This window comes from Eulemur rufifrons, chromosome 16 (assembly GCF_041146395.1).
Source record: "Eulemur rufifrons isolate Redbay chromosome 16, OSU_ERuf_1, whole genome shotgun sequence".
Lineage (NCBI taxonomy): Eukaryota > Metazoa > Chordata > Mammalia > Primates > Lemuridae > Eulemur > Eulemur rufifrons.
In genome coordinates, this window is record NC_090998.1 from 91,850,972 (window position 1) to 91,877,211 (window position 26,240).

The window sequence follows — 26,240 nt, forward strand, 5'->3', positions numbered from 1 at the left end:
ACCACCAGGCCCCCACCACCCCTGACTGGCTCCTGGTGACCCTCTGGCCTTGTCTCCCACTGCCCATCCCCACCCGCCATTTCTGGCCACACCAGATGCTGCTGCTCCTCTTGAGTGTGTGGCTTGCCCTGCTTCAAGGTGCTGGCACTTGCTTTCCTTCTGCCTGGAACATTCTTCCCCAGATGTCCACTGGCTCACTGTCACTTCACTCAGGTCTTGGCCAACTGCCATTGTGTCAGAAAGGCCTTCCTTGACCAACTATATAAATTAGGGCTCCCTACCCCCAATACTCTTATCTTCTTCCCAGTCCTCACCAACAATGTCTCCCCTGTTTGTCTTTACTGTCTATCTTCCCCTCCCCCACAATGCTGGCTCCCTAAGAGCAGGTTCATTCACTGCTTGGTCCCAGGGTCTAGGACAGAATCTGGCACAATGTGGATGCTCAGTGAATATTTATTTGAATGGATGAATGAATTTGTCTTCTCACCTGCTTGGAAAAAAGCCACACTCTAAGGAAGGCTAGTGGTATGTCTGCAAACACCTCCTCAGATCACTGGTCGACACCCTCAGGCCACCCTGAATGTATTCATCATAATGACGATATGCAGTATCAGTGTAACAATGATTACAGTAATATGATCTTTGCACAAACATTAACTGAATGAATGAATGTTGGGTACAAAGCCCTGTGTTAAATTCTCTACCAACCTCCCAACTAGAGAACACTGGCTAACCTGACCTCAGTATCCAAAACTGGGAGAACCAAGAGAAGACAAGAGAGCCCAGTGCCAGCTGGAGCAAAGCCAGTGTCGGTGCCTCCGTCCGCAGCGCCATCGCTTTGTCTAAAAGAGGGAGCCCTTGCCTCTACAAGCACTCGGTCCCGTGGCCAAATAAAAATCTCAGCACCTCGTCTGCTGTCAAATCCCAATTCACCTCTTTTGGTAAAAAGGAGGACATGAGGCGATGCGCTTTTTTAAAAACCCAGAGCAACCCATATGGATCTCCAGCGCGGAAAGCCAGGAAGCAGCGAGCCTGGCACAGAACTCACACCCACCAGAGGTACGTCTCCAAGTTTCTTATCATTTGTCAGACTGAAGTTTGGCAAGGTCTGAAGAATTGAGCTGCAGATGGTGAGGCTTATCAAAGGCAACAAAGTTAGGGCGTGGCGTGCAAGACTTGTCCCGCACATGGTAGGAAAGAAGGAAAAAGTAAGAAGGAATAAAATGGTTTAGGGCCCCCAACAATAGTGACCAGGCCCCATCCCACCCTGTTTCCCTGCCCTGCCATGGCCCCTGGGCCCCAGCCACACACAACTATTTAGAATTCACAAACACATCAGGGGCACTTCTCACATGCTGAAAAGCCTGCAAGGCCATGGCCTGACCTCTACCTTAACTCCCGGGGAGACTCTGCCCCAGCTGCAGGGCCTGCTCACACTTCATGACTCCCTCCCTCATCCCTTTCCGGCCACTTGCTTCATTTTTCTTCTTAGCATTCTTCAACACCTGGACCATTTCATATTTATTTTTGTATCTGTTTATTGTCTTTCTTCCTCCATTGAAATGCAAACTCCAGGAGCAGGGACTTGCCCTTGTTTGCTGCCCCTAAATATGTGCAGAGTGTTGCCGCTGTCTGCCCTGGGGCAGGAGGTGGCGCTTCTCCTCTGGCTTTCCTAATGACCCTCCCATCCAGTGGCTGGATCCCCAAGTCCGTCTTGACACCTTGGCTTATTCCTGCCTGATCTTGGTAACCAGCTCCCTCCCCTGGGGCGGGGCCCCTGCCCACTCCCTGGCTGGCCTCTGCGGTCCAGCCATTCCCTTCCCACCCTTCAAATCCCCACCTCGTCAGGGAGGAGTGCTCAGAGAGGCAAATCTACTGAGAGGGTAGAACTGGAGCACAGTTAACAAAAGGAGAAGCCACTGCTGCTTCTTTCTCCCTCCAAGTCCAGCATGCTTCTCAGAAGAGAGCATTCCTCTTGCCCTCATTATTGCCCAAAGAGATCAGCCAGAGAAACGCGATCTCCGAGCCTGACTTCATTGCCCATTGTACCCCGACCCCACTGCACCCTGGGCCCCCCACTGCACTCCCGCTGCCTCCCCCCCAGCACCTAACTCCCTGTATTCCAGGTGCGGGCACACCACTCACTGCCCGCCACCTGATTGTGTGCACCTGCAAGCTAAGAATGGCTTTAATATTTTTAAATGGTTGAAAACAATCAAAAGAAGACTAATATTTCATGACATGTGAAAGTTATATGAATTTCAAATTTCAGTATCTATAAATAAATTTTAGTGGGACACATTCATGCCCATTCATTCATTTACATATTGTCTAGGGCTGCTTTCCCCGACAGCCCAGTGGAATGGTTGGGCAGATATTCACTCTCAGCCCTTCACAAAATAAGTTCACCTAGCCGTGTTCCACTCTCCTACTCTCCCCTTGCTTACAGCCGAGTGGGTGAAGAAGTTTCAGGGGAGCTTTCTGTGCACAAACACGAGGAAAAGCGCTGAGGATTTTAAGAGAAAACCAAAACAAGAGCTAGTTCTGGCTTTAAATTAAAGGCTCAGAAGCCTGGAACTGGGCCTGCGGCTTTCTGAAGAAGCTATCCCACAGACTTCCCCTCCCAACCGTCTTCCCCATGCCTGCCATGCTTTCCCCACCCTGTGCAGTCCATGTCCAGCTGAGCTACTTCTAGCCCAGCTTGCTGAGCACTGCTCTGGGCTGCCTGCTAGGGTGTGCCCCCACCTCCCCCCCAGTATCCCACCACACTCTAGCACCCCACTGCACCCTGAGCCCCCACTGCACCCCAGCACCCCATCACACCCAGGTGCCCACTGCACTCTGGCTAGGAGATTCCCCTCTCCTACCCTGGCCCCCTGCATCCTGTCTGGCCCCATTGCACCCCGACCCCCCTGCACCCTGGGCTCCCCACCGCACTCCCACTGCCTCTCCCCCAGCACCTCAGCCCTCTCAGCACCCAACCTGGCCCTACCCACCCCTGCCTCCCCCATGACACTCCGCCCCACTCCACTGCACCCCCAGCCCAGTCCCCCATTGCAGCACTGCAGACCCTGATAGCAGGGCAGTATGTGACCTTCTCGGTGTCCTTAGGGCCCAGGTCTGGTAGATGCTGAGCCAAGCAGTGTAAGGAGGGAACCGTGAGGACGGCTTAAAACCCCCAGGCACTCCAGCCCAGGGAGCGAGGCTGGGGAAGGGCAGGGCGGAAAGCTTCACGTTCTGAAGTGTGGCTTCATAAACCAAAACCCCTTACCTAACATTTAAGCCAAAGAAATGAAGGCATTTCACACTGAAGCAAAATAAAAGAATGAAGTCATTGCTAAAAATAAAAATAATAAATTTGTTTAAAAAAACAATAGGAGTAAAATTTAAATTAAAATATTTTTCTAAAACAGATTTGGATAAATTTACAAAGGGCAGAATCACAAATGTTACTACAAGAAGCAAAGTAGGTCTGACCTTGAAGATTAAAGCCAGGGAATGGAGAAAATAAACACCTTTTCCCAGGCGAGGTGGTTTGCCCCAGCGAAAAGCACAGAAAACTGCTCTGGGCTGGAGCTACCCCACTGGACAATCCCAAAATCACCTCTCTCCCTCCTTCTCCACAAGGGACCTGAAGGGCAGAATAGTGCAGTGACTAGTTACTGGCTCTGAAATGAGGCCTCCAATCCCAGCTCCACACCTATTATCCAGGTAACCTGAGTGAAGCAACCTGATTCCTCCAAACTTCAGTTTCCTCATCTGTGAAATGGAAATGAACAAGGCACTGTATAGGTGTGTGGTTAACATGAAATGAGCTCTTGCGTGCAGATGCCTCACACATGGAACACATTCAGTAAATGGTGGTGTGATGAGAATTGCTGACTGGGATCAATGACTGAGGACACAGTTCCAGATAACCAAATGACCACACACCCGTGTCAGGGAATATTAAGTGGCTGAACTGGCATTACTCTCCCCAACTCCAGTCCCTCCTTCCCCACCTCCACTACCCCACCACCCAGCCTAAGATAACAGAAGACTAGAGAGGGAGGAAAGTCTTGAATAGGCACAAGTCTAGGTCTGAGAATAGGGCTTAAACCAATGAATAATTGTTGAATAGGCAGATGGATGGATGATGGATGATAGATGGATGGGGGATGAATGGATGGATGATGGATGGATAGATGAGTGGGTGGATGGATGGATGGAAGAATGGATGGATGATGGGTGGATAGATGAGTGGGTGGATGGATGGAAGAATGGATGGATGATGGGTGGATGGATGGATAACAGACGGATGGGTCATGAATGAATGGATGATGGATAGATAGATGAGTGGGTGGACAGATGGATGGATGGATGGATGGGTAGGTGGGTGGGGTGATTGCAGCATTCATGGGGAAGAAGCTTTGGTAAGCCAAGGAAATCCTTGTACAGCCAGGACAGGTATCTGCAAGAAGGGCCGATAGGCATCTCATGTCCCAGTAGATTCAGTGATCTGCTCTGCATCTTCCTGGGTAGAGGAACAGAGAATTGTACAGAGAGCAGAGCATGGCAGGAGGATCAGATTAAATCAGCCAGAATACCTATTGTTGGTATGGATAGAACGTGTGAATTTTCCACGGGTTGAGAGGCCATCAAGAAAGGTAGCAAGCTTGAACTATCCTGCTCCCAAGGGGCTGCTCCTCAGGTGATGGGATCCAAGCAGCAAAAGGATGTGAGGTGGACCACCAGAAGCTGGAGCTGAGGAGGTCCAGAGGGGGTTGTCAGAGCTGATCCCCCTCATCAGGAAACCATACAGTTCAGGGCCCCCCAAAGCACTGTCCTATTTACCCTATTTACTCCCATGTGCCCCATGAGAGAGCAGCCTTTACATACTGCCCAGAAAGGACACCAGCCAAAGGAGAGAGAGACGTGCTCATCACAGACCCCATGATCTGCAGGAAAGAGGAAGCAGAGAGAGGAAGAGAAGGCCCAGCAAGTGAGCAGGCTATGCCCCTTCCCACCGCAGGGCCCTCAAGCTGGGAGGAGCAGGGAGAAGAAGGGCATGTAGAACCGGCTCTGACCTTGAGACTTAAACCCAACTTACCTGCACTGGACTTGTTTATACCTAAGTGTGACCAGAGAGCCATGAGATCTGCCTAAGATATCCTTAAGAGATGAAAAAGGGAGATTCACCAGTGCCTGTCTGAGAAGAGTGAGAGGAGAAAAATCAAACTGCTTCATATTTGTACCCCACTGAGTTCAGATGGTTCAATAAACAGCGAATGGTGGATGCTATTATTACTCTATAGTTCTTTGTTTAAAATTCTTTTTATAGCACTTTGAGCTCCAGGAAGGAAAACTGTGAACCCAAATAAATATGACCACCCAGGCTTTAAAGGAAGTGAGAAAAGGCCTAATGTTTCCTCTCTGAAGCCCAGAATCCCCACTCAGCCTACAAAATAATCCCTCTGGAGGCCTGGCTCAGATGCTCAGATGGGGGAGCAGGGGAAGCTACTTCATGCCTAAGATGCAAACAAACTTAGACCTTTTACAAGTTTATCCTTATTGCCTGCCCCCCGCCAGCTGTTTTCTGTTCAGCTCCTCACCCGGTCACCCACTGCTACTTTTTCTTGCCTGCTTCCTAAGGGAAAAGGGCCAGGACCCAGGAACCGCAGCCCCCACCCCAGGGCTGCAGACTGAGCCCCAGGGGGACGGGGCTGTAGGCGGCCCCACGTCTTGGCTGTCAGTCTGGCACCTCTCTGTCTCCACTGCTAAATTCATTTTAAATTTAAGAAGTAAAAATTTTAAATGAAACCATGTAAAAGGAATTCTCTTACAATAAACACATCAATGCTCATTTTCCTTATTATTCTACTTTTGGCTATTTTGTATAAAATCTTTAATTAAAGTTTTTCTTTGAAATTGTCATTATCAACCCAGAAGAAAGCAAGGGGAAGAAAGAACAACACAGCTGTGCAGATACGCAGCACTATTCAGGACTAAATGAACTGGAACGGAATCAGTAGCTTGACTGTTATGTTCTTAGCGTTGGCTCTGTATTCTCAATAGCACAGTCTAACTTGTCACTTTATATCGATTCCATCTGTTTACACTCTGCAGAGTATTGGCTTCCCACCGTGAACATTTCCTATTTACCAGCTGGTAGAGATGAGCCAAACCAGATAGGAAAAAATTAGACTGCATTCAAACCTCATAAACACAAACTTTCAACTCCGGGACACGTGGGCAGAGCGGACCGGCATCGCTCACCTTTAACAAAGGCTTCCCTTCCCTGCCTCCGGGCTGACATGCTCTCTCACTGCTGTGGCAGTTGCCTCCACAGGCCAAGGACTATGCACTTACTTACTGAACATCCCCTGCCTTTACCAAAAATTGAACAAGCTCACATAAAAAGACATCCAAATGAGATCCACAAGAATGGAGAAAAGAAAGCTGACCAAAAAAATTGCTAAAGAAACCTAAAAGTCACAGTGACTATGATGGAGCAAAAATCTGATCTTCAGTCTCCTTGCAGCCAAGGTGAAGAGGGAAATTTGCAGTGGTTATATACCCCACAAGTGACGCAAGCCTTCCCCTGCCTTTGCTTTCCATTTTTAAAATGCTTACCTGCAATGTATAGCTTAGAGACATAGAGACATACCAGGAAACTCTAGCTACCCATTGAACTTACAACACAGCTATGAAAAGTAGCCCCAAGTCTAAACACTGAAGGTCTTAAAAAGGGTGCCAGATTGATAAGAAATATTTCTTCTCTTTTCTTTCTTTCTTACCCAGCCCACACTCATAGGATGGGAGCTCCCTTGCAGGTACCACAGGCCAAGAATACTGCAGCCCCTACGACTCCACCCCAGCTCACTCCTAAGGACAGAACTACACACCAGAAGAAGCAAGCCGAGAAGATCGGGGCTACCATCCTTACCCAGCACTGCACTACTTGTTTGGACATCCTGAGCAAGGATCCTGCTTTGAGAAAGGCAGGCAGATCGAGGAGGATTGCTCAGGTTAAGTGAAAAGTTCCCCAGGCTGGGCCAATGCTGGGTACTGCCACATTGCTACAGCACTTTGCCAAGATCCCAGCCAGCCACAGACCACCTAACATTAAGAACTAGACCAGAATCGCATTTCAGAGTAGAAAAGGACCTGTCTGCCACTTCTCCCAGCATTTCCCAAAATGGTGTTCCTCCAAACACAAGTTCCTCTGGATCTTAACTACAGCTAACCAATAAATGTGCAGGAAGGCTGGCTTCAGCAACATTAAATAGATTTCTGTACAGTGGCCTCCTCTGAGCCTCTACTATGCTAACATACACTATGAATCCTCAAGGACCAGGGGAACACCACTGGAGGAACTGGGGTGAACTCTAGAGGACCCTAATCAGCAGGACCTAGAGATGCACTGGGTGCAGAAGGTGATAAAAAGAGAAAGTCAAAGTGGTGCCCAGTTTCTGGCTTGCTGACCTGAGTGGATGAGACCAAGAATGCAGGATCTGGCACAGGGTTGGGAGGAAGCTCCTACGTCCACTCAGTGTACACTGAGTGGGAAGTTCCTACGTCCTCTCCCTTCACCCCATAGACATCTTTCCTCCTCGAAAATTGACCCAGTTCGTGGAGAAACACCCACCCTCTTCCTTCCTGGCTTCCTTCTTCTGTTCATTCATTAATTCCAAGACTTAATGAGCCGCTGGTATGTGTAAACCATCTGGTGTCCCAACCCTTCCTCCAGGGCCAGGCTCAAACTGAACACCCTCCACGGGCATCCCAGTAGCCAGTAGGGGTGACTTCCTCTTATAAACTCTTAGGGAATTTACTGTCCACATCACTCAACTGACTTCCAGCAAGAGCAACTCACATTGCTTTATTCCCTAAATCCTCCTGGTCAAGGTGATACACCAACCAACAAATTCATTTTTAAACCATTGTAATGTGTGGCTTATGCTTGTTGTGTTCCCACTGAGGATGAAGATCAGATCCGAGTCTTCTTTGTATCCCCAGTAACCACATGGTGTCCTCCCCGCCAGCAGCATGTGCTCAACAGATGCAGGCTGGTGACGATGATAAGAGGGTAACCAATGAAATCAAAGCCTGATAATAAGTAGCCCTGACTCCAGTTGCACTCCCAGAAAACTGACCCATTAGGCTGCTGACAACCAGCTCCAAAATATCCCCTTTCTCACATCAGAACCTCCTTATCAGAAACCTTCAATCATCCTCCTCCCCACCATCCCTTGGGGTCCAAACCCAGCCTTCAAATACTTCTATCTTTTTCTCCAGCCTACCTTTCAAAACTGATCAGTCCCAACCTGCATTGAGAAACAGAACTTTCCACAGAACAGTCCCAGGACTTGTCTGCTTGCTGTGCCCTGGCCACATCTCCACTGCCCCCACTTCCAGGTCCTTTTCTCATGCCAGGTTGCAATTCTGAAAGCTGTCCCCACATCACCTCCCCTATTCCATTCTTAGCACACATTGAAACCCTGTCCATGGTCCAAAGCCAAGCTCCACTCTCACCTTTCTCATCAAATTGTTCCAAGTACCATGAACTTTTCTACAAAACTTTATTTATTCATACAATAAATATTTACTAAGTATACATCAGGTGCCAGGAACTGTTCAAGGCACTGAAGTACAGCAAAGACCAAGAGAGAGAAGATGCCTGCTCACACAGGACATGTATCGTAGGCATGAGCAAGTAAACAAACAAAATTTCAGGGTGCTCTAAGTGTTAAGGAAAATATACAATTTTAGATGGGGTAGTCAAAAAGCATCTCTCAGGAGAGATCTCTCCCACAGAGCTCTGTAAGCCAGAATGTTGAACTGAAGTTCACTCAACATCCAATCAAAGCCATGGGCCATCTTCACCAGAGGAGTCTGACGAGATCTACCTTATGTTTCGAACAGATAATTCTAGCTATGTGTGGAATACAGACTTTAAGGGGAAAGAGAGGGAACAGGAAATCAGCTAAGGGGTCATCAACCAAGCACAGGCCACAGACAACAGTGGCTTAGGCTGTAATGGTGGCAGCGGGCAGGAGTAGCTGGTTCAGGATCTAGTTCAGGATCCAGCAGAGGGGACTTGCTGCAGGGCTGGGTATGGGAGCGGCGCTAGTAAGGGAAAGAGGCGTGAGGCCAGTCCTCAGTTTCTGCTTGAATGAACCGTGCGTGGTGGGAACAATCACTAACCCCAGGGGAGAGGTAGGGAGGATGGCTTCCTGGGGTCAGGGAGGACAGTCAGAAGTTATGTTTTGCCCTGCGGACCCTGGTGAGTTGGGGGCCCCAGAGGAGAGCTCTGTGTGGGCATGATGAGCACAGAGGCCTCACTCTTTCCCTCTGTAGCAGTAAAGCACAGATGTCTGCACCATCATTTCACCTTCCATGTGAGAACTCGTTTGTCTCATGTCCTTCAAATGCAAACTCCTAATTTTTCTGAGTCACTTATATGGGCCCAGCACTATGGCGAGTTCATTTTACATTCATCCTCACATCGAACCCCAACAATATTGTTGCAATATTGTTTCCCCATTTCAGAGACTCAGAAAGTCTCGAGAGAGACCAGCTCCCTTGGGGTCACGCAGAGAGTGAGCATTGGTGCTCGGACGCACACTCAGGCTAGCTAAGGCAGAGAGCTCCAGACTGTTCTCCCACACTGTGCTGTTTTAAACATTTACCCCTGCAATCTTGTGTTTGTGCTACTAATTTGCCACATCAGGAAGATGTTATTTTTTTTTTAAAAAAAGGTAAACAGTCTGTAATAATTACAAATTCTGATCGAATCTCTGCTGTACTTTCCTCATGAAAGCTTTAGTAAATTAATAATAGAGCAACCAAAAATAGGTCCTAAGGGTAGAAGTATATTCTATATAATTTTTTTATAAAATGGCAACTGATTATTTTGTGGTGTGAGATTCTCTAGATCAAAATGTAAGTGCTACTCTTCATTTAGTTGCACGCAGACACACGAATAAAAGCTGTGACATTATTAATCACTATATTCAGTTATGATTGATAGGCTTTTCTGCGGGGAGGAAAAAGTGCCTCAGATACAATCTGTCCCAACAGCTCTGCGATATGCTAATATTTTCTTCAGATGAAAGAGGAGATGTGTTCAAATACCTGCTACAATAGGCAATTAATAGCAAGTGCACCAAAGTAGGGCTGATGAAAGTAGGATTAGGAGAATATTAGGAATTAACCAAGAGCTTGTATGTTTTAGTAAATGGCCTCATTTGGAGTTTGACACAGCCTTTTCGTTAGGCAAACACACTGCACTCTGGTCTAGTCAGCCATGCTGATGTGGTTTATAATAATTAGGTATGTTTATGAAATGGTTGTGACTCAGACTAACAACTGGTTCTTTATTCCTTGAGCAGGAAATTTTTTAATTTCTTTTTAAAGAAAATTCACCAATTTAAGAAAATGAGTCTACCCATCACTTTTGCCTCTTCTTCATGAGGATATTACAGAGCAAGCAAGCAGCTTAGTACCGATAATTATTTACTAATTGCTGCTGAAATGACTAAGGCTGCATCTATACAACTCCAAGGCACCAGAGTAATCCCATAAAAACTTGTGTCGGATCACTCGGTGTCCAACAGACACACTAGTCACAGCCGACTGGGTAGACCAGATGTTCTGACATCATGGAGCCCAAGCCTTTGAGCCTTTTTTTCTTCTGAGAGCTCTCTGCCTTAGGTAGTGACGTGGGTAGCAGACAGCCTGGGGCTTTAGATGGTATTTCTTTTTTTCTACTTCTTTAACTGAATTATACATTCTTAAATTCTAGTCTTCAGTTAAGGACAGCTTTCTGTGTGGGGAGGAGAGAGGAAGAGTCATGACGTTTCTGAACACGTGCTGTGTTCTCACATAGGTCAGAGTGGTTTCCTATTTCGCAGTAATTCCCAGGATGGGCTTACAGTCACCCCACCTAAGTGGCAAGATGGGATTTTCTTCCTTTATTAGCCACTTCTGCCTTCAGCTCATGTGGGGAGTTGACAAATGACAAAACAGAGTGAAAATCCAAACCTCTGTGAGCCCAGCAACACACTGAAGCCCTGCTGGAGTCCCTTTATTCCTGGCAGATTCTTCACCCGAAGAACGTGAAGCACCTGGCCTGAGGTCTCGGCCACTGCCCCTGCTGTAGGATGGGCAGGAGGGAGGGGTGTGAGAGGCAGGACCCCAGAAAGAGACCACAGGAGAAAACTCCCAAATGCCCATTTGAAGCAGATGCTGTGTGGACGGAAAGATGGCTGTGGTTGGAACAAAACTCCGTTTACTCACACAGCGATGGTGAACAGAGACTTCTCTCTGCGATGGGCTGGGTCCACCAACAGGCATAACAAGTTGTCACATGTGTTGAATGCAAAGCAAGTGTCAATATCTTCCCTCAAGAGGGCCTCTGAGAGGCCTTCAGCAAATCCCTCCGCCTCCTGGGAGACTCTGAGAGCAAAGCACCTGAAGACCAGAGAACTGAAGAGCCAGGCCAGGAGATGCCCAAAGGCGCAGAAGAGGCAATGAAAGCACATGGTCATGTTTATGACCAAAATGAAAAGCAAGGGCTAAGACAGTGAGGGCACTCGAGGTGTGGGCAGGACTCAGAGTGGCTGCTGGGTGGAACCTGAGTGCACATCAGCCAGACCCACAGCCATGTGGAGCCGAAGAGGACACACCAAGAACCACCCCTGGGCTTCCAGAGCTTCTTCCACCCCCAAACTCCAGGCCCCCTGAGAATAGACAGCACCTCTTCCTATGAAGCCATGGAGCATGACCACCAAAGACAGAGATGGGACCTAGAGATCATCCAGTCTGGCCTTGTCCCTTGACTGATGGAGAAAAGGAGGCTCAGAGAGCCCAAGGGTTCAACTGGATAGTAAGTGTAAATGCGGACACATGTTGGAGGGCCTGAGTGCCCACAAAGAAGGGAGAGGCCGAGAGACTCACCATCAGACCAAGCGCACTGCAGAAGAAAATAGTGAGAAAGTGTGAGTGTTGAGGTTTAGTCAGTTTGGGGTTCCAACTGCTAATTATTTGCTGGTTTAGGAAGGCTGGTCTACACGTGCACCAGCAAAGTCTGGCTCCAAAGATTCAGAGACATTTGCATGCATTCTTGACTCAAATATGCCATGTAGACTTATATTTAAAACAAAATAGCATTTTTTCATTCCCAAACTGTGGTCCCACCCAGCAATGACAACATGTGTATGCAGAGTTCTACACATGTATAGGAGCGTGTATTCCTGTGGTAACTCCCAGGTATTCTTCTCAGTCCCCAACTGGTGTGTTGCCATTAACAGGATCAAGGCTCCCTGGAAGCATGATACTGCACACAGCAGACAAAGAGGAGTATATTTGGCTAGTTCTGTTTATTTGGGGGGGATGGGGTGGGAGGAAGGGATGAGATTCTTTTGTGTCCCTACCTATACTCCACAGGACGCTGCAGTAATCAGCATCACAGCTGGTATTTCTAAAGTGGATATTTTTAAGCCACACAACACCATTGCAGGCGGATGGTGTTAACCCCACTGACAGAGGAAGAAACGCGACAACAGGGACTTGCCTAGGGCCACCTGGCTGACAAATGGCAGCACCCCAGGATGGAAACCCATGTCTGACTGGGTCCTACAGTCAGTCTTGCCCACTCCACCTGCCTGCCCAGGGTCGGGGTCATAGGTAGACTTTGGGCTGCAGGACACCTGGCAGAGGGTACTCCATACCGCCCTGGGATTTGGCATTACCTCAGCCTTTTACCTTCCTCTGTGTGTCCTCACGGGAAGCGGCATGAAAACTGACTGTACTGGATTAAACTCACTCTAGTAGGAGGGTTTCTGTGGGGAAGAGGCTGGAATAAAAAGGGACGCATTGAAAGGGACCCATTGAAAGTGACAGAGTTCCTTTGGAGATTTGCTCATCACAGCCCTCTTTTTGGTAGGTCACGGTGCTGGCCCATGTCCACACCCTCCACACTGACCGCAGTGTCGCAGTATTGATCCATAACAACATGTACGATCCATAACAACATGTACGCTGCTACGATGACTGTCATAAACAGTGGACTTTCACAGGAGGATTTTATTTTGTTTTTAATTATGGGTACATAATAGTTGTACCAGGAGTATTTTGTGATTGACACAAGTTTATGAAGAGATAAATAAAAGACATCATAAATAATATCAATCATATTATTAATATGTATTTCTTACAGAATAACAAATGGGCCACAACAAAAGAAGCAGATAATTATACCAGTGTTCTCACTGATATCAACTATAGTGAAACAGGTTTTTAGGAGCACATAATGCTAAAAAATTATCATATTAAGATGAATTTTCTGGTGTTAATGGTATCAGCCAGGGAAATTGAGACAAACATTTTGTGGATCTCTGGCTATATTTGATTTTGAAATGTATGAAAGTCTCAGAAGAGTTCAAAAAAGAAAGAAAATTTGTCACATTTCAAACCAACATATTGAATCAAATAAATTAAACCCTGATTCTCAAACTGCTCATGTAACTGACAGGCTCAAATGCATTTTAAAAAGTAGTCCGATTCCAACCCCTGAATGACATTATCATCTCCTCCCATCCTTAACCATAATCAGCAAATCGGAACAAAGCTATATGCTCTTTTTCTGAAGACATGTGGTAGCTTTTGTGGCTATATTGCTCAATACTTAAATATATATCATTTTGAGTTTGACTGGTTTTTTTTTTACCATGCTGCTCTTGATTGGCATTTACTGCTACAAAGCAGTCATTTTCTCTTTCTAAAGAAAAACCTGTTCAGTGTTAGACAAAGACAGAAAAGGCAGCCCTACTAATAATGATCTAAAGTTAATACAACAGTAATTAATATTCCAGGACTTTTGCTGGTGTCATTTATCAAAAGAGATGCCATCCAAGGCAGTCGAAGCAGCCCGAACATGAGCTTTCACACCGGCTTGTTATCGGAAGATCTCTTTAGTCAGACGACTTTGACACGAGCACTCAAATGACAAGGTGCCTCATTTTGTATTATGTATGTCTGGTAACAATGGCTGTTGACAAAGGGTGGGGGGAAAATCATTTTTAAAAATCTCCATTACCTTTTCTCCCACTTGGGATTCAATTTCTTTTAATGTCCGGCAGCAATTAATTTCATTTCCACCTCCCCTTAAAAATAAAAAAAAATCTTTGTTAAAATGTTTTAACCAAATAAATTGTTTACATAAGACATGCAGAGATCAACACTGCAAGGATTTCTGAATAATCTATTTTAAAATGCAAGGTATGTCGTATGTGCTACCATCTGCCAGAAGTGTGAACTTGGGCAAATTACTTAGTTTCTCCATGTCTTAGTTTCCTCATCAGTAAAATGAAATATAACAGCATTTACTCCTCCTCGGGTAGTGCGGGGATTGCATAATTACAGCTGATACTTAATGAGCACTTAAGGCTTGGTCTCATGAAACTTCCCAGCAGCTCTATGGATTAGGTACCTTATCATCCTCACTTCACAGACAAGCAGGCCGAGGTCTTTACAGATGAGGAGGATGAAAGTGACATGTGAGGAAGTGGGGTCGTCGGGGTTAGACCCAGGTGATCTGGCTTCGGACCCAGATCCCAAACCCTCTGCTGCTCCACTTTGTTCTGACCACTGTGGGGCTCCAAGTCCACTCTGTGGCTCACCTTTGGCTACTCAGTAAAGGACTTTATGGTCACTGTGTGTTGGTACCATCCCCTTGAATCCATCTGCTTTTTCTTATTAACCATTTTTTATTTTGCATTATTTGTGTATCTATAACTCACTTCTGAACCCCTTTGGGACAGACTGGGAGGGTTGAGGTCGTGTGTGGAGAATGACAGAGGCAGAACTGGGTTCCTCCACTTCACAGGTCCTGGCCAGTGCCTCCTACACGTCAGGCCTGGGGCTGTCGTGGGGAGCAAGACATGCTCCCTATTAGTGACAGCGACAGATGGGAAATAAACTAACAAGTAATGTAAGTTGAAATAATAACAGGGGCCATGAGGGAAAAAAGGTGAGCTGTGGGATACATGGGAGATAGGGGAGGGTGGAATTACTATTTTGGGTGGGGTGGACAACAAAAGGCCTCTCCGACCTTGGTGATTGAAATAGACAGCCACAAGCTGAGGGGCCACAAAGCCTTCTAGGCAAAGCAGAGAGAACACGCAGCCGGCATGAAGCCGTGAGAGGGGCAGGAGCTCGGCACATCCCAGGGTCAGCAGGAAGGGGGCCAGCCAGACTGGAGCCGGAGGGGCAGCGGGAGGGCTGTGGGCTACGTTCAGAGATGGAGGCAGCAGCCAGGCCCGTGGGTGCTGTGGGCCACGATAAGGAGTCTGGATCTGGACTTCAAGCTGAGGGTAAAGGGAAGCCACTGGAGTGTTTTAAGCAGAAATGAACTTCATTTACATCAAAGAAAACTGAGGCTGAGAGGGGTTAAGTTCTGTCTGTGCTCAAGTTAAAGATAGAACCTGATCAGGAATCCAAGTCTTAATCTATGCTAAATGTAACATTTTACTATTGTTTAATGATATATTCAATAGATTAAAGCATCGTTTATAATATATAAGAGTTAATAAAAATCAAATTCCTCTGTACCCACCATCCTTTTATATTTAATGTGGTAATATACATATGGGGATAGGTCTAAAATTTTGTATTATCTAGATTTTTCTCTCCTTTCTTATCTTCTTTTGGATTGAGTATTTTTTATAATCATTTCATTTTTCCTTCCAAATGTTTGGAAGTTAAACATTTTGTTTCTATTCTTTAGCAGTTATCCTAAAAATCACAATGTGCATATTTAACATTTCAATGTGCACAGTTCATTGATACCTTTATCCTCCTGCCAGCTAACAGACAGACTTTAATTCCATATATCCACTCTCAGCTTATTCTTGTCTGATATTTGAATTCTAAACTTTTTATTTAACTCATAGAAATTTTTGTAACCATTTTATACAGCCAATAACCATTTCTATTTACCCATATTTTGCCACTTTCTTTGCTCTTAATTCCTAAAATCTCAGACCTTCCATCAGGGACCACTCTCCTTTTGCTCCTAGCATAATTTGTAGTCAAGAACTGCAGGAGATTAATTATCTCAGTTTTCGTCTGAAAATGTCTTTATTTAACTCTTAGTCTTTATTTTTTTAAACATTTTCACTGGCTTTTATCGTATCTCTAATCTTCAAAAATTCAAAATAAGCTGTCCAAATTGAGTTGATCTTTGGAGGCATACAAATTCCAGACCGTATGCAGCAGGATTTTTGTTTCTTTTTTATCTGTACACGTTCATTTGCTGGTAGTTTCCTTAGCCACTTGTTTCTTTGTAGCAAATAGCCTTTTCCCCCTGCAAATCCTGCTTCTCTTGGCCCAAAGCCTTCTCTCCTCCTTCCTTCTCTGCATGCCTAGAATCTGCTCTGTGAGCTGATGCCCTGCGGCTGCTCTGCCCTTTATCCATCTGAATTTGGGATACCTGCCCTGGCAAAGGAATGCTGCAACACATGGTCTTTGTGAAGGAATTTAGCTTCAATATCATTCTCAGGTTCTTTAGTAAGTTCTTCAGAACTCTGTGGTGAATACTGTATGGTGCTCAGAAAGCTTTTTAAAACTTCTAAGATCTGTGTCGACTGTCTTACCCAGTAAAGACTGTACTTTTCATAGCCTTGTCGCAAGTGCCACATGGATTATCTAATATGTAGAGGGCTCTTTCATTCCACATGTAGAAATGCCCTACATGTCCGTCTGAAGCAAATCCCAAAGGCTCAGTTCACTCATTTCAAGTAAAATCATTCCTCTGAAGTTTCTGAAGGGCTGATGATGATACTGCCATTATTCATAGATGCCACGAGGTCCTCTATGCCAGATACAACAGTCCCACATTTTGCCCTTACCAGCTGCCATGGTTTGGATATTTGTTCCCTTCAAATCTCATATTGACATTTGATCCCCAGTGTTGGGGGTGGGGCCTGGTGGGAGGTGTTTGGGTTATGGGAGCCAATCCCTCATGAATGGCTTGGTGCCTTCCTCAGGTCCTCATGGGAATGAATGAGTTCTCACTGAATTAGTTCCTGCTAGAACTGATAGTTGAAAAGAACTTGGCACCTCCCTCCCCTCTGCCTCTTCCTCCCTGTCCTGCCCTGTGATCTTGCCAGCTCCTCATCGCCTTCTGCCATGAGTAGAAGCAGCCCGAGGCCCTCGCCAGAAGCAGATGCTGGCTCCACACTTCTTGTACAGCCTGCAGAACCGTGAGCCAAATAAAACTCTTTTTTAAATAAATTACTCAGCCTCAGGTATGTCCTTTATAGCAATGCAAATGGACCAAGACACCAACTTTTATACACTCAGAGGCGTAGACTTTTTAAACATCATCCTAGGTCATACAATTTTAATCTTCATGTTGCTTCCAATTTAATCAACCACGATTGGATGGTCAGGAACCTCTTCAATATGGTGATTTTTATACATGACCAGTTCTGGTAAGGCTAAGGTAGCCAGGCAGAAAAGATGGCATACCACTTCTGTGTGTTCACTCTATGTTATTAATGGCATTAAGTTTTTGGCTGGTGTAAAATGTGACCTCCCCAAATAATTTCAGAAGGGAAGGGCTGTGACCAGAATATTAAGTCTCACCCTCATATACTTAGGGAATTTGAGCTACACCTTTGTCGGTGTCCTAAGATTCAGCCCCAGTCTAATGACATGATAATTCAATGACTGCATAGGCTGCCTCTTGTTTTTATATAAGTTGATATGAAGAAATTATATAAGATCTGGTTGAAACATATCTGGTTTGAACACAGGAGGCAAAGGTGCTAGATGTTTCTACCTTTTCCAAGTACTCTGATGTCAGTACATGAGCATATACTATGGCAAGATGAGGAACGGGTCCCAGGGGCTCCCATAGAAGAAGCTTACTCTTATTCTTACAAATATAGTATAGAGTTCTGGGATGGCAAATATTTTATTTCAGCACATTGAAGATATTCTTTATCTTATAGCTTCCACTGTCACTGTTGAGAAGTTAGTGTCTAATTGTCACTCCTCTGAAGTCAATTCAGTTTTTTTCTCATTGCCTTTAATATTGTCTCTTTGATTTTGACGTTCTGCAGTTTCACTGTGAAATGTCTAAATAGGCATTTCTTTTTATTTGGCTTCAGATTCTCAACCATTATCTTTTCAAATATTATTTCTGCCCTATTCTTTCTCTTATATTGCTGTGGTTTGAATGTGCCCCTTCAAAATTCAGTGTTGGCCAGTGTGGTAATATTAAGAGGCCTTTAAGAGGTGATTGGGCCATGAAGGTTCCTCCCTCTTGAACAACATTAGGCGCCCTTAGAAAGGGGATTGAGGGAGGGAGTCCATCCTCTCTTGCCCTTCCCCCATGTGGGGACACAGTAAAAAGGTCCTTACCAGATGCCAACACCTTGGTCTTGGACTTCTCAGCCTCAAGATAGTACCCAGTCTCGGGTATTCTGCTATAGCAACACAAAATGGACTAAGACAGCTGTCTTTCTGGAAATCCAATTAGAAGCATATTAGGCCTCCTCTTCCTATTTTCCATGTCTCTTATATCTGTCCTCCATATTTTGTATCTCTTTTTCTTTCTGTGTTGAATTCTGGAAAATTTCTTCAGCTCTATCTTCTACTCCACAAATGCTCCTTTCAGCTATGTTTAATCCAATTATTTTCACCCACCCACTGAACTTTATATATATTTAATTATTTTATTTTTCAGTACCAGCAATTCTATTTTGTACTTCTTTAAATCTTCACTTATCTATTCTTTCATTTCTTTAAACATATTAAAACACTAGTTTTAGATGATATATCTGATAGTTCCAATATTTCAAGTGTTTGGAGATATAATTCTATTTGGTTTTATATGTATTGGATTGCGGTCCTCATTTTTTGCCTCTTCATATGTTTTTAAATTTTTTGGTGTGATCTGATGTTACTTGGCACTTCATCTATGGAATTCTTTAAGGAATAGGTTGAAGATACAGTATTCCACAGAAGGGCACACCCAGTCCAGGATTACTTGTAAGTAAGTTCCTAGCCCGAGACTTTTCAGACCACACAGGTAGCATTAATTCAGGCGCAGACCTGCATGAAAATCAACCTGTAATTAGAATTTATTCCCCTATTCACTCAACACTAGTGTTGAAACAGGTAGGTTTCCTTGTTGTGCCCCTCTGTGATGCAGGCTTACATTTGCAATTTATCCTTACATAAGGGTGTAGGTGTCCCAACTTGGTATGCAGTGGTCCTCTATTAGGTTCTTCCACCTTGGGCAGGCCCCCTAGGCCTTTTCTCTTGTCTCCTTTACTCCAAATGGCCAAAAGTGAGCACACAAACTCACCAGGATTGGCTAATACCCTCAGGGCAAAACCTGACTTTATCAAATGTTCCCTTAATTGAATTCCAATTTTCACATTATGTTAGGCCTCTGAGGATTCCTTACTTTCCTGCCAGCTCAGTAATGTATTAAAATGTATGCATATATTTTACCTTTCATCCAGCATTTTAATTGTTTTCCATAGAAATGTTATATGTTGTTCGTGGTATATAGCCTACCATATGGCTAGAAAGAGAAGTCTCTGTTCACTATAATGCAAGTCTCCAATGATAAAGAGAATTCAACTTCAGGAGTAAGTCAGAAATCTTTCAAATTTAGTTTAAATATTTAGCCTTTTATGTTTAAAAAAGTAACTCAGGATTTTTTTTTTTTAAGAAACGGGGTCTCACTCTGTCACCCAGGCTGGAGTGCAGTGGTGCAATAAGAGCCCACTGCAGCCTCAAAATCCTGAACTCCAACAATCCTCCTGCCTCAGCCTCCCAAGAAGCTAGTATTACAGATGTGCACCATCACATCTGGCTAATTTTTTTTTTTTTTTTTGTAAATATGGGGTCCTGCTATGTTACCCAGGCTGGTCTCAAACTCCTGGCCTTATGTGATCCTCCTGCTTTGTCTTTCCAAGGTGCTAGGATTACAGGTGTGAGCCACCACGCCCAGCTGATCTTTTTATCTCAAATTAATTAGACTGAGGTTTCACAATAAGAGAAAAAGGCCCTCCTGCTTTCAGTTTTACCAGTTGTTTAGCTTTTCCAACAAAGAATATTCATATTAGGTTAATGTCCACCCAACAACCTTATCCCACAAAGGAGTCACAGTCTTTTAGGTCAAGGCCATGACTATACAGCCTATAAAACAACAGTCATTCTTTGAATGAGCCTAGAAATGACCTTAGTCCACCACTTACTGAGCATTTACTAAACAGAACACAGAAAAGTTCCAGATCACAGAGGGGATAATACTTTGTCATTCTTGGGGGAGCAATTTTTTAATTGTGATTAAAAAACAAACACATAACATAAAATTTACCATACTGACCATTTTTAAGTACATAGGTCAGTAGTGTTACATATTAATATATTCACATTGTTGTGCAAAAAATCTCCAGAACTTTTTCATCATGCAAAACTGAAACTCTATACCCACTAAGCATCAACTCCTCCCTCCCCCTCCGCCTGCTGCACTGATTCTTATACCTAAGCTGCATCGGTGATAGATTCAATCACAAAAGCTATAACATCAGAATTTGCTAATATTTTAGGATCAAATTTAATTCTTATATGTAATTGTTTACGTAACTCCTGTGAAAATGAGGCTTATTCATTTTTAGAGTCAGGTAATGAGTAAATAATTTTTTTTTACTAAAACAATATTTCCTAAATCATACACTAGAATCAAAGAACTGTTAACTGAGACATAAAAGGTCATACTCCAACCTGCTCATGTTGCAGATAAAGCAAACAAGCCCCATGCTTATGCTAAAACTACAAAATACTAGAGGAGCTCACACAAAGATCGTTTTGTTTTCATTTCTAGCCACCAAAACATGATCACTTTCCAATGAGCAATGTTAAAAATGTATAAAAACCAACCAATTTTAAATTTGCCATCTTAATATTTTAAAGATTAAAATTCATTATTTCCAAATTTAAATACATTGCATGTAAAATATTTTTATCTGGCTTTAATGTGCTATGTTTACATTTTGTTACAGAATCATTTATCTTATTCTGAAGTATATCCTATATAGATGCTAAAATATTCTCTAAATAAAATGTGACGATTAATTGCATCAAATTCTAAATGGATAAGCTCTACCAACCCCTCTTCCATATATATCTGCTGATATGATCAGCTGTACTGGCTTTATGTCACAGTTCTTATACATCATTTAAAATTTCACATTTTCATATAAGCAAACAAAACACTTACTTCTTTATAACATTTACATTTAGGTCAATTCCACCAAATCTGGACAGGAATTGATGGTATGGTACAGAACCAGAGCCCGTGAGGGGGATCTACGTACAAACAAGAAGAATGACAACACGTTAGAGAATTAAGATCCAAGCAATAGACAGTGTAGTAGGCCTCTAAATCACAGCTTCCAGGATATAGTGTGGAATCCTGTTAATGTGATGGGCATTCTAGTAAACATTTACAACTCTTACTCTAGGTGTCCGAGTTGATGTGCATTCTCAGCAAATCAAGTGTAAATAGCATCCTAGAATGCCAGTCTGCTCAATTATAAATAAAAGTCAAGTTATCTACAAAATTATCCATAATCTATATATAAATCTAGCTAAATCTAAAGTCTAAAAATAAAATTGGCAGAAATATTTTCTAATATATATTAATATTATATGTATAATATATATTGGAAGCCGAGGCCACAGCACAGTTTTACACTCTCAGTGTCATGTGAACTTCCTGTACACTCATATAGTTTTAAGGTTGAAAAAGTCATTTTTAAATTAGAAACTCTACGAACGACACTATCGGGTCAAGTGGGTCAGCACAGACTGTCGATTAAATAAAGTACTATTTCAATGTTTAATTTACTGAAGTTGATAACTGTGCTGTGATTATGTAAAAGAATAGTTCCTATTCTTAGGAAATATAAACTGAGGTATTTAGGGGTAAACAACCATGATATAAGCAACTTCCTTTCAAGTGCTTTTTTTTTAAATATCATACGCACATTATGTATGTCGTTTGCATACACATATATACACATACTCTCACACACACACACACAGATAATGACAGATCACAGGAGAAGCAAATAAGGTAAAATGTTTACCATAGATAAATCTGAGTACAAAAGTATATGGGTATTATTTGTACCAAATGGTGCTATTTGTACTATTCTTATTCTTGCAAATTTTCTGGAGGTTTGCAATTATTTTTAAATAAAATGTTAAACTTTTTAAAATCAAAATAATTGTTTCAAAAAAGTATTATGAATCTAAAATTTAAATAAACATAAAATAAATATATCCTCATTATAAAATATTTCACTAGACGTCATGCAAATATACAAACTACAATTTCCCATAGAGTTGAATAGCTCCCAAATCTACACAATCAAGTTTTTATTTACTTAGCCCTAAAAATGCTAGCCTTAAAGCCAAGCATGGTTCTCTCAGTCTCCCCCAAAGGATAAATTTCTCTTTACTATTTAAAACATGTATGACTAGGAAATGAGACCAGGGGGAGTGGCTCAGGGCTCACGAGGTGGGCCTTTGTAGAAGCCTTGTCCTGGAAAGGACACCATGACTTCTATTTCTTTCTTTCTTTTTTTTTTTTTTTTTTGACACAGAGTCTCACTCTGTTGCCCTGGCTAGAGTGAAATGGCATGGCGATAGCTCACTGCAACCTCAAACTCCTAGGCTGAAGGAATCCTCCTGCCTCAGCCTCCCAAAGTGCTAGGATTACAGACGTGAGCCACCACACCCGGCCTTCTATTTATGATAGTACATTTTTTTAGTGGATCTAATTTTGGGTAAACACTTCAAAGTTTCTCTAATGTTGCAGAAGAAGGCCATTGAGTAGTTCAAGACTGGGTGCCCTCATGGTTTTGGTAATGGTAAGAGTAAATGAAGACGGGAAGAAACTTACATCTACAGAGCTCATAATAAATGGGCACAGGACCACTCTCAGTGCTTTACATGAGCAGTCCCCAGACCATCTTCGGGGTGGTATCATTTTCTACATTTCACAGAGCAGAGGTCTGACCTTCCTGCATGGCACTGCCATTAAGTGCCAGAAGTCTCTATGAATCCAGAGCACAAGTTCATCCCACTACACTAACCACCCTGCCTATAAAGAAAAAAAGTCCATCAAACGATTCAAGTTTTCATCACATTTCCTATTGTTATCTATGGTCGAACACAAGTTCTAAGTAGTAGAGAAATTCTTTCAATGATTGGTCTCCAAAGCTAAGCTCCTTAGACAACTAAAGAATCTAATCTAAAATGAGAGGCTCTGCTCAGTACATGACTTTTCAGTATTTGTGATTCTGGCAAAAATGTGTAAGAATCAAAACCATACATGGATAAATTGATGAAAGTCAATTCTTAGACGAGGGCTGGGAGAGGGTCTTTTTTAAATCAGTATCCATCACATTGATAAGTATCTTGAAAGAAGACTTTTTCTCCAAACTGGCACAACCACTGGGAGTCCAGAACAGAATTGTTTTCCTTCTCTGGAATCTATTTACCAAGTTGACTTCTTTAAAAATAGTCTATATTAACATTCAGAGACTGGACAGGTGCAGTAACTCAAGTCTATACTCCCAGCACTTTGGGAGGCCGGGACAGGAGGACCACTTGAGGCCAGGGGTTCAAGACCAGCGTGAACAACATAGCAAGACCCTGTTTATACAAAAACTAAGAAAATTAGCTGGGTTTGGCAATGCGCTCCTGTGGTCCCAGCTACTCAGAAGGCTGAGGTGGGAGGATCCCTTGAGCCCAAGAGTTCAAGGTTACAGTGAGCTGGGATGGTGCCACTGCATTCCAGCCTGGGTGACAGAACAAGACTCTGTCTCTTAAAAAAAAAAATTCAGAGATTGAGGCCACATTTTTAAATAAACCACAAAATTCGCATTACTCTAGTATAGGGCAGATTATAAGCAAAGCCTCCTCATTCTTCCTTCCCTAATAAATTATTAAAGCACTGACATTCAAACATTTCCTGGCACAGTTCTTCAAATAAAATTAAAGCTAAAGTAAATGAAGACTATAACTGAAAAATTGTTTTCTAATTTTTAAGGGGAAATTCCAATGAAATCTTTTACTAGTTGTATTAAGTGTCCAGTTAGGCTCATGTTAACCACTAAAAAAGGAAGGTTGAATCACCACAGATTAGTCATTAAGATCTAGAAAAGTCACAGACACTGTGAAATCCATGAATGGAGAAAGGAAGCCCTGCCCTTCATTCCCAATGACCTTGGCCTCCTGTAAATTCGCCACACTCCAGCCTTTATGATTGACATATGCATCACAGGAGCTTGAGGTGCTAGAAAAACATGCTGATCATTTAAGGGTAGACTACCAAGACCTGTTTTCTAAAAAGTCTTTGAAGGTCTGCAGTTCTCAGTGATTTCTTTTAAAAACAGATGTAGCTTTTAAAAACAGATACACATTTCATATTTTCTGTACTTTTCCTCTTCCTGCATAGCTGATTAGCTTGGGAAGACTGTCAAAATCTTAAATTAACATTAGATCATGACTATAAGCACACATAGCAGGAAATAATATTTTAACTCTCCATTTGGTATAAAGTGTCACCAGCTAGATTGAGCTTATGAGGAAACTGATGCAATGTTTACAAGGACAAATGTTCTTTAACAGCAAGAGAACATTACCATATGACACAGCAATTCCACTCCCAGGTATGTACCCAAGAGAACTAAAAACATATGTCCGCAGAAAAAACTTGTACATGAATGTTCATAGCAGCATTAGTCACAAAAGTCAAAAAGTGAAAACAATTCAAAGATCCATCAACTGATGAAAATATAAGCAAAATGTGGCCTATCCATACAATGGACTATTATTCAACCATAAAAAAGAATGAAGTACTGATTTATGCTAACATGAGTGAACCTTGAAAACAAAGAAGCCAGACACAAAAGATCATGTATTATATGATTCGTTTTATATGAAATGTCCCGAATCTATAGTGACAAATCTATACTGACAGAAAGTAGACTAGTGGTTTCCAGGTACCAGCAGGAGAAATGGGGAGTGACTGCTAATGAGTATAGGTTACTTTCTGGAAAGATGGAAATGGTCTTGAATTAGATAGTGGTGATGATTTCAAAACTCTGTGAATATACGAAAAACACCAATTTATACATGTTAAAAGGGTGAATTTTATGATATGTAAATTATATTTTAATAAAGCTGCTATTAAAAATGTAGATAGCAATAAAAGTAATGTGAAAATATCAGTATTCCCTATTCTAGAAGTGAGTAAAGGGGAAACATTTTTTTAAAAGGAAGAGAAAAGCTCTTTGCCTTCCTTCCCCCTTCCCTCCTCCCCTAACAATTCAGTCCTAAAGTCATCAGATGGGGCAGAGAAAAGTGGTGCCTGCAGTGCTGGGGGAGCCTTGGTGTGGGGCTGTGGGGTGAAAATGGCATGATCGTGGGTCAGAGCCCACACGGGGGAGAGGGCACCCACACCGGGAGAAGAAAGGCTGGATATGAGTTGGGTCACATACAGGGAGATTGAGCTAATAAGCAAATCTAAGCGTTATGGGAACCAAGTTCCTCATTCAATGAGACGGTAGTTACAATCATGGAAAGGGAGAAACCAGAATGATCTCTGGAATGTTGAGTTAGAATTGGTGGTATTGGTATGAACTCTTGGTTTTTAATATGAACAGAGAAATTGAGACAGAATAAATGTAGACGTAAATGTACATACACATGTGTATGAAAAAAAACAAACCCCCTAGAGCTCTGCTCGCTGAGAGGGCCTAGGGGCAGGGACCTCCCAACCACACCGGCAGTCCTAGTGCCCACGTCCTGGCTTCTCAGTTATCTTCTTCCATTCAAAGGAACCAGAGCTCTTTGGAAAACAGATGATTCCAGGACCAAAGCAAGAAAAGTACAGATAAGTTTGGAATATCTTCTACTTAAAGGTTCTCAAGAGTAAAGCAAAGAAATGTTCAAAGAATGATGGGGACTGTCAAAAGGATACAGAAACCAGCTTGAAGGAGTTCCTACTGGCCAAATTTGGAATAATTCAAATATCAAAATAAATAATGAACGTAATACACCCATAGCTCACTTAGTAGGAAATCTTGAGTTCCTATAAATATTAATATATGAACAATAAATGAATAAATTGAAAGTTTGATAAGTAGAATATTTACTAG

At 43.1% G+C, this 26,240-nt stretch overlaps 1 protein-coding gene across 1 annotated transcript in view; it reads right to left on the reverse strand.

The window, feature by feature from the left end:
- EFCAB6 (EF-hand calcium binding domain 6) overlaps positions 1 to 26,240 on the reverse strand; it is a 201,151-nt gene that overhangs the window by 160,724 nt on the left and 14,187 nt on the right. The window contains exons 4-5 of the mRNA XM_069491269.1: positions 21,287 to 21,375; positions 14,081 to 14,147 (exon numbers count right to left, since the gene is read on the reverse strand). Of these exons, the coding sequence (XP_069347370.1) occupies positions 14,081 to 14,147; positions 21,287 to 21,375 (156 nt within the window). The remainder of the gene's footprint in view (positions 1 to 14,080; positions 14,148 to 21,286; positions 21,376 to 26,240) is intronic.